Here is a 12,317-nt window from a genome sequence, read left to right on the forward strand (position 1 = left end):
GTGTTGGCACGCCCCACTGGCCTAAAAAGGCAATCCATGTAAATATCTACTTTGTAGATTATCTAGGCGCAGGATGATGTGAAGAATTGAGTGTAAATGGGAGAGTTCTTGACCCAGGTAAATCTCATACGTAGTATTTTGCTGATTTTTGGAGCTCGGAAGCAATCTGCTAGTGGTCACTTCAACAATACTAGCTTCGGTACTAGCCGGGAATGCGAGCCATTGAAATGGCAATTTAATTGTCAAACGCGAGGGTTCCATTTACGCAGAACCTACTCCGTATCGTTGACTGTTTCCAAGAAAATAAAGTCAAAATTGTTTATAATAATACTATTTTAATGTCGCGGGTATCGAGCGTATCTAGCCTTGTAAAAGCTGTAAACCTCACTTCAAACTACAACATGCAAGCCCTCATATTCTCTCTTGCAACTTCTTTCTCACCCCATTCATTATATCCATATCGTTACAAGTGCGAATGAAATTCCATCACGGATGTACATAGTACACCACGCAACTTATAATTTCGCACCCCCCAGTCCTCCCATCATGGCCAGCTCCAGTCTCACTGCCAAGTCGGCGATAATCTCCTCGCTTCCACCACCAACAACCTGCAACAAAAGTTAGCCATGCCACTTGGCAAACAAACCACCATTCTCCCCCCCCCAACAGAGTGATACTTGTACTTACCAACATCCTCAAATCCCGATTAATCTGCTCGACAGTCGCGCCCGGCCCGCCCTTCATATAGCCCGCGCCACCAAAGATCTGCGCTGCCTCCCTGGCGGCCAACTCGATCAACTGGCCGCCCTGCACCTTCAAAAGTGCAACTCTGCTCGCAATCTGGGGGTCCTCCCAGCCGAGATCCGAGCACTTGATATGGTACGCCAACTGCTCCAGCCACGCCCAATGGGCCTCGATTCTGTGCGCCATCTCGGAGAGCTTCCTGCGGATGACCTGGTTTTCGATCAGGGGCTTGCCAAATGTTTCGCGCCTCATGGCGTACTGGAAGGACATGGCCAGGCATGAGCGCGCCTTGCGGTTGCACCCCACGGTCAGCAGGAAGCGCTCCTTGTTGAAGTTCTTCATGATGATCATGAACCCTTGGTTTTCCCCGCCGAGGAGGTTCTCGACGGGCACCTTGACGTTCTCCAGGTAGACAAAGGAGGCGCCGCCGGCATTCTGGCCCGAGTTTTGGATCTTTTGGTGCACGATGCCCGGCGAATCCATGGGGATGACGAGCAGGGAGACGCCCTTCATGCCGGGCCTGCCCGTCCGCACGGCGGTGGTCATGTGCGTGGCCCAGGGCGTGCCGGTGATCCACTTCTTGACGCCGTTGACAATGTAGAAGCTGCCGTCTGGCGTCTTGTCGGCGGTGGTCTTGATGCGGGCCACGTCCGAGCCGCCGGACGGCTCTGTGATGCCCAGGGAGAAGTTGGTCTCGCGGGTGAACAGGCCGGGGAGCCACTTCCGCTTCTGCTCCTCGGTGCCGCAGTTGACGATGGGCGGCGCGCCAATGGCCGAGGCGCCGGCCAGCGCGATGCCCACGCCCCCTTCGACGCGGGACATTTCGTCGCTCATGATGAGAAAGTGGAACGCGTCGAGCTCGGAGCGCGGAACGCCGCCAATGTCGGGGATGTCTGCGGGTCGGTAGGGCTCCGGGATATCGGCAAAGGGGATGCCGGACCTGCAGAAGCGCTCTGCCTCTTCCGGCGGCACATGGCCCTTCTCTTCCCAGTCGAGGGCCGAGGGGAGGAGGTGCGTGTCGACGTACTGTCTGACGGCGCGCTGCAACTCGCGGTGTGTGGATGTGTAGTAGGGGGAGTGGACGCCGCGCAGCCACGCCGGCTCGCTCCAGGGAATGGATTCGTCAATGTGAAGCTTGGGATCAACGGGCATTTTTGGCGGTGGCGATGCTGGAGATGTGGTTTGTTTGGGCGAGGGCGATGAGAGGCCGGGGGAGAGACAAGATGCTGGGAGCAGAGATTATATGAGGTTGGAGTTGGAGCACAGAACCAGCACCATTAGCCGATTTTGGATACGGGCTGCTCGTGGCATCCAGTCGGTAAAGCCGGCAGCATCAGCCCTGTCGTGAAGCCAAGTTGGGTGCGGTTTCGAGATGGGGTAGCTTCGGGTTGCCGAGGCTCGGGGTGCCGGTGCATCTTGACGCGTCCATGTCCCGTCGTCTTCGGTCGCTCTTGACCCCAGATTTTGGCAGGTGCGGCCCCGCAGTCGTGACTGCCAAGACCCGAGCTCCATGGAGCAGTTCGCACCTACTAGCTGTATTGGGTGTTGGGTATTATCCTCACAACGAGCCGAGTTAGATAATGCACACATTATTCTAAGGGGCGCTTATACTTCTATGTTTGTGGCTTAATTCAGGACTTATATCAGTACATATTCCTCGTACTGGCCAAGTGTATGCTGTCGTATGGCACCTACAGAGTCCGCTTGCCTTGAAAAACTGATGACAGGTAGCGAAAGCCCAGAATGGTGAAATTCCAAGGGTGGAAACAGAGGGTAGACATAATCAAATGCCAAACTACAGGACAAGTCGCTACAAACCTGTACTTTTGCTGATTTTATGACAGATTGGCTCGGCTGCAAGGACTGTCACTGGTGGCCGAGTGGGCGAATTTATGGTCACCGCTGAGGCATTGTATTCCAATTAACAGCTATGGCCTCTGTATAGGTATATTTTACTCTTGACTATGTTATGCAGTTATGGATAACTTGACAGAGGACCGAAGGCAAGCTTGACAAATAGATCTCGTCGACTTATAAACGTTCCGGCACGATCATCAATTTTGAGCTTCGACGGATGTATTCGGCTTCTCCAACGTTGTACTAAACCAACTCGAGGCTTATTAAAGAGATTGAACTATAGGTAATGAGTTCTGTTTGAGGCAAAGAGTATGAGACGTGACCTTCTGCAACATGCAGTCAGACTTATTGCCTGCATGTGTTGACTCCACCAATCTGTCTTTAAAACTCTCCCATCTCCAATTGTGTCTGAACAAGGGTGTAACGCTGATTGCATTTGACTTCATGTTGGCTCTGCGGGTGATTTACAGTTCCAATTCCAACCCAATTAAGTGACCATCAATTAACCCTCGTGTAAGGGGACTTTATAGTCTGCCAATCTGATGGTTGGGCGTTTTTTCTCCGAATTGAATCGTCTTCTCTAACATTGCAACTGACGGATGTCACGCTGCATAAACATAATACCGGAAAAGTTCCACCGTTTTGAGAATGGTTGTATGAGCAATAATTAAATGCCTTGTCCAACCTCGGTCTCTTTTGACTCGCCGGTTGACAGAGCGAGAACAATCATCTCTAGGCATCGTCGACTCCTCCTATCTATGTACCTGAGCTGTAGCATTGTTAAAGAATACCACCTGGATCGTTATATCATCTCTCCGGTTCCGGGAGTACGGGGGGGTCAGAGCAAGCCTTCCCGCTACCATCTCAGAATGGTTTCCACCAAGGGAATTCCGCATCAAATGCACGGCAGCATTATCGTCTTGGATGACTGTCCTTTCCTTCACAAACCCCGGACTCACTCCTTCCCGGAAAGCGCCAAAGTCGAACGGTGGATATGCGGTTGGCTCCTCCGTGCCAGCCCCTGGGGATCTGGAATCGAGCCACGCCGCCACGAGATCAACAGCTTGCTGATTCGACAAGCGATTCCACATGCCATCTGTCGCCAGTATCAGGAAGGATGGTCTACCCGACTTCATCGTAGTTGTTGTGACAACCGGCTCGGCCGTTATATACGGTGGTGTCTGGATGCTGTACTTTGATGGCAAGACTCCGGGGCCGCAGAATCTCCTGCTGAAGCTCTCCATTGCTCCCGAAGACCACTTCCATCGCCCGTCGCCAAAGGCCCGTGAAACTGCAAGTCCCAGAACACGGCCGTCTTGAGCTAGGCCTTCCTCGCCCGGGTGCTCTGCATTCAACCTTGCAACTTCTGCCTCATTCCAACCAGTCTGGTCTGTGGACAATGGAACCGCTTCCCACTTGCCGTCTAGGTTCTGCTGTCCAAGAACCGCTCTTGAGTCGCCCGTACAAGCCACGTGCAGTCTGCTGGTCGTGGGATCGTATAGGGACATCAAAGCACATGAACCAGCAAAAGCAGGGGCAAATCCCCGCACTTTTTCTTGCAGAGGCTGATCGCTCTCGGAGGCATCTTCAGCTGTTTTCATGATGGAATTGTCGAGATCAACAAACGCTTTCATGATGGCGCCATGGATTGTTCGTTCCGGTGTAACTTGACCGTTTGAAGGTGGCTTGATCTGACCTAGGCTGTGTCGTACCGAAGGTATCAGGTTCTTCTCTAGGAAATCGGCTGTTTGCCAGCCTGCATGGCCATCGAAAAGAGCCAAAGCAACCCATGGACTGCCATTGTGCCATGGGGAGACGAGGCCGTGGGTGAAGCGGTCTTCACATGGACTGTTGGAAGCCAGCTGAGCCCCGTCATATCTCTCAACGCCGGCCACGTTTTGTACTATGAAAGAATATGCCTCTTGCGAAAGTATCCGGGTGACTTCAGCTTTCGAGGGATCAGACTCAACAAGGGGACGTTGGTCTTGTCGACTCTCCAGACGTGGCGCAAGATCCGGCGTGACTAGCGACCACCATGCCCCTATCACTGCGATCGCGATTGCAGTCGAAACGTATCCCGCAGCATTGCCAACATTGCTGCTCGCTGGAGTTGACTGAGATCCCTTCATGAAGCGGCGGTGTGGCGCTTGCGCTTGGACAGCACGAACTAGACGCGGCCGGACCCGCAGAGTGCGAAGCATCGCGATGCGTCAAGTGTAGTTGAAGCTTAAGTATCTGAAGAGTGCTTCTTTTCCATGGTTGTCTCTGAGTGGTGTCTTGTTGTCCGGGGGATCGAGTATCACAATAAAATTAAGAAACTAAGCCTCGGGCCACAAAGCGGCTCGTGTTCTGCTCTTTTTGATTAAAATTAAAGGAAAAGTTAGTATCAATAATTTTTGGAGATATAATAATAGCCAAACATCAAATTATAGAGTGATATGGGATATTTTTTAGATCCTTATGTACCGATACGCTCTGTTTTCTAGTCTATGTACTAACCCTAACCCTAACCACCATCCACTCCGCCCACCGTCACCCCGTGCCAACTTCCAGTGTATCATATGCCATTTCCATAGCCTGGACACCGACACAATGCCGTATAAATAAAAAGAAGGCAACATATTCTACCCCGCTAAGTTTTATTTCAAGTTGCTACTTCGATTCGCAGAGCGGATACGATGTCAGCCATGAGTTTGTGAAGAGACGGCCTTCAATTGGGCCATAGTGTTGCGCTTCGAAGACGAAACTGAGTAGATTTTCCGGTCCCGAAACCAAAATACGCCGTAACGTGGATACTGCCTATCAACTTTTAGCGAGCGAAGCTGCTATCAAATATGTCCTCGAGAAAACGCACATCTCTGTGCCAGTAGTTCATCCCAAATTCATGTTGGCGCAGCTATCCCCAGGATCTTGATTGCGAGCATCTACGTGAAGAGTTATATCTCACAAACGCTTGATCTGCTGACCTAGGCATTCACAAGAGGCCCCAGGTACATAAGGACCAATATGCCCTTTCTCACAGTTTGTCAAATTTTCATCTTACACCACCACCTCCAAGACCAGCAAGCGCGCCATGACCATACAGGCTCACCTGACTTCCCTAGCTATTTTATTCAGAAAAATGAGGAGCTACAACGACCGTCGATCATCTCACCAGGCTCGAGCAGCTCTAATATCCACACAAACGGCTGTACGCTGGCATTGTTGACTCGTACGAATGGAGGCTTGGAGATGAAGAGAAGACCAGCAGACCGGCTAACCTATATACTCTCTGCTATAAAACCAACGGCGGCTAACATGTTGTGTTGTCCACACTAGAGCTTGAGGACCAGTGATGCAGCCGCATAACAAAGTCTGACAGCTCTTTTAAGTGGATTATGTATTATTTAAAGGACAAATGACTGGACTGTTTGAGATGTTGTAGCAACCAACAGTAGTGAGTTTCTCTGGTTGATTCGGTCTAAAGCATTCTATATAAAAAAGCTGTCACGATGGGCAGTTATGCATCGAAATGAACAGTGGAATCGTCCTTGATTGAATCTCTCCAGCTAGAGAATTGGGACCTGTTTTATTGAGAATCGCAGATGAAACCTTTCAAAGGGTCATGATTGGCCTATTTGGCTCGGCTGGCCTGCTTCTGCTTTGAAGCTTACACGCTAGGTTGGTCCTGAGTCCTGACAGATAAAGGTCTGACGTATTGATAAGGGGCCGACTAGGTGATTCACTCGTCGGCACTCCTGAGTGTACCGAAGCCGAGCTATTATATTGCGGAGCTCGCATGACGGGTTCTCGTTATGGGAACTCGGAGGTAAAAGTCAGGGGTAAAGAGATGGACCTAGGTTCGCACCGGGGGGGACTTCTGCCGAAATGTCGTGTTGTGCAGTTAGGACTTGCTGCCTTTGCAGAATCTCAAAGCTAGGGAGGTCAAGGAGACGAAATCGAGCGGGAACGTGTCATCGTCAATGGATGCGGCTTTGAGAGGCGCGAGCTAAGATTGTGTGACAAGGGCTTGATAACAAGGGCTTGGAGCATAATAACTCTATTTAGAAATAATCTTGTAGGATGTTAAAGGTCCTTGATTTCCAAGGGAATGTAAGGACTAGTGATCATTATATATACATGAAAGGAACAGCTGTGCTTAAGGCTCCTAGCGGGTCATGTGTTCGGTCTATAACCTCGTAGGTCCCATATCGGTGATGCCCCTTTGTTGGGCGTCGATGTTGTTGAGCTTTGACCGTGTGACAGATTGTTCGGTGCAATGAAGTCTCATCTGTTTACACTCTTTTAGGTAGAGGCAAAGAGCCACATAGTGGCAACTTGCCATGGCAAAACCGTTCCCTGGAATTCATATCTGCAACTACACATATCCCAGAACACATGATTGTCTTAACCCCAATTATAGTCCATATGAAAGATATTTAGCTTTGATATTAAGAGAGAAAAAAGGGAAGAAAAAAGGTTTAAGAAAAAAGAAAAACACTCAGGGAGCTATACTCCGTACTTCACATGCTGTTCCCCGTCATGCCATAGTTAATGTAGTAAAATTCGCCCCACGGTTTCACTGTAAGTCATGTGGTCAGCTATGATTCGCAGTGGCCCGCTTCCCAAGCTTGGCGAATTCCCATATGACCACACAGTTCAGACTCTGAAAGTTAAGGCTGGTATGACATGATAAGGGGGGGTAGAGCTAATTAGAGGTAATTATTATAGAGAGTATATGGGAGCCAATACCTGATAAGCCGATAAAAATCTCTTATTAACACAAGTTAGTGTTACAAGAGTCACTACCCCCTGCTAATAAACTTATACTTTAGTCAATTAGTATTAATTTAGATAAAGAGAGCTTCTATTAGTATGAAGACCCCTGTATATAACCCCTATAAAGCTCCTTGTCAGGTCACTCATGGAAACTCACAAGGGTTGGATTGTAAGGAACTCAAGTTCGCAGGAGAATGGGGCCACGGGTAGGACATCCTAGAGCTCGTTTAACTCCACCTCGGATGTGCTGCCGCTCTCCTCGGCCTCCTCAACGGATGCCAGGCGCACAATCCGGGGGATTACCCAGAGTACTACGTGTTCCGTGGGGACAGCAGAACTCCAGAAGAGATCAGGAAGGCAGGAGGGTTTCTGCCGGACCCCAATTCCACAAACTATGGCGACCCTAGAACGTTCGGCCTGGACAATCATGTCCATGCAAGATCGGGCTCAACCGCGTACGTGGCCACGTCGGCAGCCTTTGGACAAGCGGCAAGAAATTTTGCCGACCTAGAAACTACGTCTACCGAATACATGTGACTCCCAATATGATCAATGTCAATGAGGCTCTGCCCGGGCATCAGTACCCAAGACAGGAGGAGGCCAGCGCCTTGGGCAGCATTCCGTGGAGTGCCGTTGAGGGATGGCTTCTCCTTGAAGACGATGCTGAATTCGAGTCCAGCGAGGCAATTTTGGATGACGAGTCGGAAGCCAAATTGACAGCGCGATATCAGTCTGAATTCGCCGCCCAGTTCGTGGCCAACCGGCAATACGACGACAGCGGGCTCGGGCCCCCTGCCACGCAGACTCGAGCCGATCCTGAAGTCGCGATTCTGGCAGCTCAAAACCCAGATGTGTCACAGCTGCAGAATGATGCGACTAGGTTTATGAAGACACATGCTGCGCCCATCGGGTGGACTGAGAACCAAGCGTTCCCGTACAGGCCAGGGCCGCCGCCGCCAAGGGACGAACCGATGGATTGGCAGGGCATTGACCTCTCGGATATCTCAGATGTTAAAATGGAAGACTTGTCCGAGCGCCGATACGACAATCTGAACTGCCCGCAAATTGCTCTTGCGATAGGACTTACACTTCTCCAGTCCAAGGGGCCGAACTCGAAGAGATCTCTGTCTAGTGTTGCAGGAGCGATGCTGAGAACTTGAGATGACAAGAAAGGTGCACCCACCTGTATTATTCCATCGCCAAGCACTTGTCTTTTGCTAACATTCTGCCCTCGGCACGTCAGCCAAATGTGACCAGGTCCGAGATCTCCTCCGTCGGGTCAGACCCGAGGGCGCCCGGCGAGCGAAGCCCCCGGGTCCGGCCAAGATTGTCTTTTACGGCGATTTCCTCTGGCCGCAGGAAGCTAAGAAGGTAGGAGGGTTCCTCCCTCCGCTGACTAGGCCGCCTGTCCGGCCTACGAGGTAGACGGGATGGATGTAATGTCGTGACAGTCGACTGGGCAACTGAAATTCTCCAGACTTATCTCCTCTTCGGAGCTGCGGCCAAGGACAACGCAGCAAAGACTTCGAAGGCAACCAACGGCTTCCACGGCATTGTATATGCCGTCCACGCCTCGTCCAACATGCTCCTTTCCGGTAAGGATTGTATCGCAGTAGGAGGCATCTGGTGGTCGCAGGTTCTCGGCTGGGTCCAGGTGCCTCTCGACTACACGCTCCCTGAGAAGGACCCCAAGGAGCGAAAGAAATGCGGCAGCACTTTGAGAATGCCTTAAAAGACAAGAATGACTTGATTCAGAAGAACGAGGACTACGACCCCAAGCTCAACGACCTCACTACCACCGGTCGGATCCCGGACTTGACTCTGCCTCAGACGCTGATGCAGGTCATGGACAAGAACGGAAAGGAGGTTGGCTGGCAAGGCAGCTTCCCCCTTTTTGGTACTCAACGCATCACGGGCCCGGCGTCCAAGGCGGCCAAGGAGGCCAAGACGGTGGCGCCGTTTCATGAGCTGAGCTTCTGGCAGAAGGTAGGCCACGTGATGAAGTCGCATGCCTTGGCTCTCGCCTTGCTGCCCGCCGTCTTCGTCGCCAAGTTTATCCCGGGTTTGGGAGAAGTAGCTGATGCGGCCGAACTTGCCGCGCTCTCTGCCGACGCCGTGGATTGAGCTGACCGAGATCTCGGGCGAGGGTGCTTCTGAGCTCACTCCGCTCCTGGGCAAGCTCCAGATTAACTAAGGGGGTTTCAATTACTGGATAGGCTTTTCTGATTGAGGTTTTACATTCGCGACTTGAGTCCCTTGGACTCGAGGAAATGCGTTTACTGTTGATAGTTGGGAGGAAAGAATTGAAAACATTAACTTCCTTTCGAGTGGAACCTTGATATTGTGCTGCACTCGATGTGTTGGAATAGATGAGTGAGGATGTTGTTACAACTGTTCATGGAATTGGGCAAGCCTTGTAAACCCAGTCCAAGGAAAGCCGCGTAGAATTCTGAATTGTTATATTTTCACCTGTGAAAGAGTAGGTAAGACAAAATTGTGTTATTCAGCTTTAATGAAATCGCGATTGATTCAATTATCTGCTCTACCTTAGATTTACGACTTTTTTATTCTGCAATTTCTCCCCGCTCTGCTGTACTAGTGTCACTCTTATACGAGGCGACGGAGACTGGCGTCGGATTTTTCCTTCGACTTGATGCTTGTATATTAGGGAATATATCAAGATGGGGCAATTATTAGTAGAAATTAGCCATGCCAGTATTTAGTTCATATTAATCATGTATTTAGTATATTGTCTTTTATTTGCATCACTGCCGTTATCCAAGGCAGAAACTGAGCTTGCGGGGTTCCTTAACCACCACGCTAAATTGGGCTCAGGTACTCCGTACTATGAAATCTTCTGCTGTCTAATTGGCCACGACGCCCTAGCCCATCCACCAGTTGACCCTCAAGAGACATGGATAGTGACGTCAGTGATTGATCCTTTCAACTGACAGTAGTGGATCCGTGGGGTGACAGCGGGTGAGTGCAGAAGGATGCCCCCACCTCTGGCGATTATTGGGCCAATGGCTCTGCAACTAGATACTAGGTAGTACGTACCCAGTATTTTGGCTGCCGAAACCGTGATCCCCTCCCAAACCCAAAAAATACCAACTTTTAAACCTTCCAGGCACATTCGACTGAGTGGGGATTGTAACTAATTGTTACTACCTGCAACCTGGAAACCTACGCCTTAGGACAGACACATCCTAAACTCGAGTCCTTGCCCCAACCTATTTTACCTCTTGCCGCATTACCTTTCTCCCCTCTATTATCGCATAATCCGTCCCTTTGAACCTCCACAGCTTCTCCACCTCCAAACCAGCCTCGCCCATAATACCCTTAAATTCCTCTAGCGTTCTCTCTTTTCCACCAAGAAGCATCATCAAAATGTCGTTTCCAATCGACACAGGAGATGGCGCGTCTCCCAAAACGTCCTCCACGATCAAAATGCGACTATCAGACGCCATGGCACTCGAAATCTGCTTCAGGATCTTGATGCAGTCAGCATCGCCGTAGTCATGCAGACACCGCCGAATATAGTACACCAAAGCTTCCTTGACGGGCTGCTCGGTATGAAAATCCAATGCAACAAGCTTCGCCTGCTTGATAAGACCATCAGCTTGAGACCTGATCATGTCCAGTACGGGCTCCAAGTCCTCAAGCACACATCTCTCCATTGGCAAGCCAGTGGCCTCGACAATTGCTTCCAGCGCATGGCCCTTGCTGCCGCCGACATCTACAACAAGCGGTCGATCTGGCGATGCGGCAGCCTTGTCGACTACCCACTCGAAGCTATAGTCACCGATGATGCCGTGTCTGGTGGCCATGGCTTGCATAGCCAGCATGAAGGTTCTCTTCATCTCCGGGCTGCGGTTCATGTGCTCCCAGATGGTGAGGGAAGCATTGCCGACTGTGAAGGCGATTGGAGTGTTTTCTCTACCTATAGGCTCGCCAAGGCCAAACTTGTCAAAATAATCCGGGAGCCTTGCCATGGTCTTGAGATGGGCATCGAAACTACATTGGACAGTCAATCAACAAATCGCAGTCTTAAGAGAGACTCATCATTGCATTGGGAGCGTGTTTGTGAAGACATCTTACCCCAGGCAAATGAGGGCATTAATGGGATTGTCAGAGAGCAACACCTTGCTCTGTGCAGTGTGCGCAACTGTGCCCTTTTCGACTTCTTGAAGAACACCATTTGCTACCAATGCTGATCCGAATCGAGCTGCAGCGACCGTGTCAGCAAATGCCACACACAACAACTTGGTCTATGAAGAATTTTGAATACATACTGATCAAGCCTTTTTTGGCTCCAATGCTGCTTGCCAGTTCTTCGTACGAGATGGTTCCGTTGGCGGGAATCTTGTCGAACAATCGCCACTTGATGAACAGCCTCATGCCGGCAAACTTGGACAGACAGACCATTTGGTCCATTACATTGTCCAGAGGGTTTTTGAGCTCAGCAAGCAAGGAATGTGTAGACTCGATAATTCCGACATGGTCTTGCTTGGCCGCAGGATTGACACGGAGAGCGTCAGCAGAAGACAGAAGCTGCCTTGCCACAGCCTCCATTTTATCAGCCAAAAGTGTGGCACTTTGTCCAGACTGCTGGGCCATTGTGAATGCTTCGAAACGCGTATTCCTTTACCGATGCGGAAGCGCGGGAGGGGATGATGGAGAGAACTCTAGGTAACGAAGAGCGGAAGGTGTGGAATAAGAAAAGATGAAGCAGATGATTTCCAACAAGCACGCACATGTTGGGCCATGAATTGCAGCCACCTCTTCGTATTATTGACCCCGTTCACTGTCTTGCAAGCACAAAGACCGGGCTCGGACATGGCAAACACCAGGCCAGATATTTCGTTTAATTTAAGGCTGTAACCAACCTGCCCAACAATTACTGTGGGGAGCAAGCCGCACTTGACATGGCAGATACAAGTGTGCCACAGGTTCTGGCA

General features: G+C 50.6%; 5 protein-coding genes across 5 annotated transcripts; 2 read left to right on the forward strand and 3 right to left on the reverse strand.

Annotated features, from left to right (window-relative positions):
- Window positions 1-292: 292 nt before the first annotated feature.
- J3458_008759 (uncharacterized protein) lies at window positions 293-2,152 on the reverse strand. The gene is made up of 2 exons (XM_007817778.2): window positions 688-2,152; window positions 293-608 (listed from the first exon to the last, which is right to left on the reverse strand). Exons 1-2 carry the CDS (start codon window positions 1,894-1,896, stop codon window positions 516-518), a joined length of 1,302 nt encoding a protein of 433 aa, XP_007815969.1. The 5' UTR covers window positions 1,897-2,152; the 3' UTR covers window positions 293-515.
- A 1,201-nt stretch (window positions 2,153-3,353) lies between these two features.
- On the reverse strand, window positions 3,354-4,802 carry J3458_008760 (uncharacterized protein; the record flags this gene model as incomplete). Its single annotated transcript, XM_007817777.2, has 1 exon — window positions 3,354-4,802. One exon carries the CDS (start codon window positions 4,800-4,802, stop codon window positions 3,354-3,356), a length of 1,449 nt encoding a protein of 482 aa, XP_007815968.2.
- A 3,102-nt stretch (window positions 4,803-7,904) lies between these two features.
- Window positions 7,905-8,519, forward strand: J3458_008761 (uncharacterized protein; the record flags this gene model as incomplete). Its single annotated transcript, XM_007817776.2, has 1 exon — window positions 7,905-8,519. The coding sequence occupies one exon, from the start codon at window positions 7,905-7,907 to the stop codon at window positions 8,517-8,519; it is 615 nt and encodes a 204-aa protein (XP_007815967.2).
- A 544-nt stretch (window positions 8,520-9,063) lies between these two features.
- J3458_008762 (uncharacterized protein) lies at window positions 9,064-9,483 on the forward strand (the record flags this gene model as incomplete). Its single annotated transcript, XM_066119373.1, has 1 exon — window positions 9,064-9,483. One exon carries the CDS (start codon window positions 9,064-9,066, stop codon window positions 9,481-9,483), a length of 420 nt encoding a protein of 139 aa, XP_065975165.1.
- A 1,106-nt stretch (window positions 9,484-10,589) lies between these two features.
- On the reverse strand, window positions 10,590-11,976 carry J3458_008763 (uncharacterized protein; the record flags this gene model as incomplete). The annotated part of the gene is made up of 3 exons (XM_007817775.2): window positions 10,590-11,373; window positions 11,458-11,584; window positions 11,652-11,976. 3 exons carry the CDS (start codon window positions 11,974-11,976, stop codon window positions 10,590-10,592), a joined length of 1,236 nt encoding a protein of 411 aa, XP_007815966.2.
- Window positions 11,977-12,317: the final 341 nt, after the last annotated feature.

Source organism: Metarhizium acridum, assembly GCF_019434415.1.
Source record: "Metarhizium acridum strain ARSEF 324 chromosome Unknown scaffold_141, whole genome shotgun sequence".
Taxonomy (NCBI): domain Eukaryota; kingdom Fungi; phylum Ascomycota; class Sordariomycetes; order Hypocreales; family Clavicipitaceae; genus Metarhizium; species Metarhizium acridum.

Excerpts from the sequence above, each read along its gene's own strand:
- J3458_008759 (XM_007817778.2), bottom strand. The coding sequence starts at position 1,896 with ATGCCCGTTGATCCCAAGCTTCACATTGACGAATCCATTCCCTGGAGC. Across the intron at positions 609-687 it reads ATCGGGATTTGAGGATGTTG|GTTGTTGGTGGTGGAAGCGA; the intron begins GTAAGTACAAGT and ends CTTTTGTTGCAG.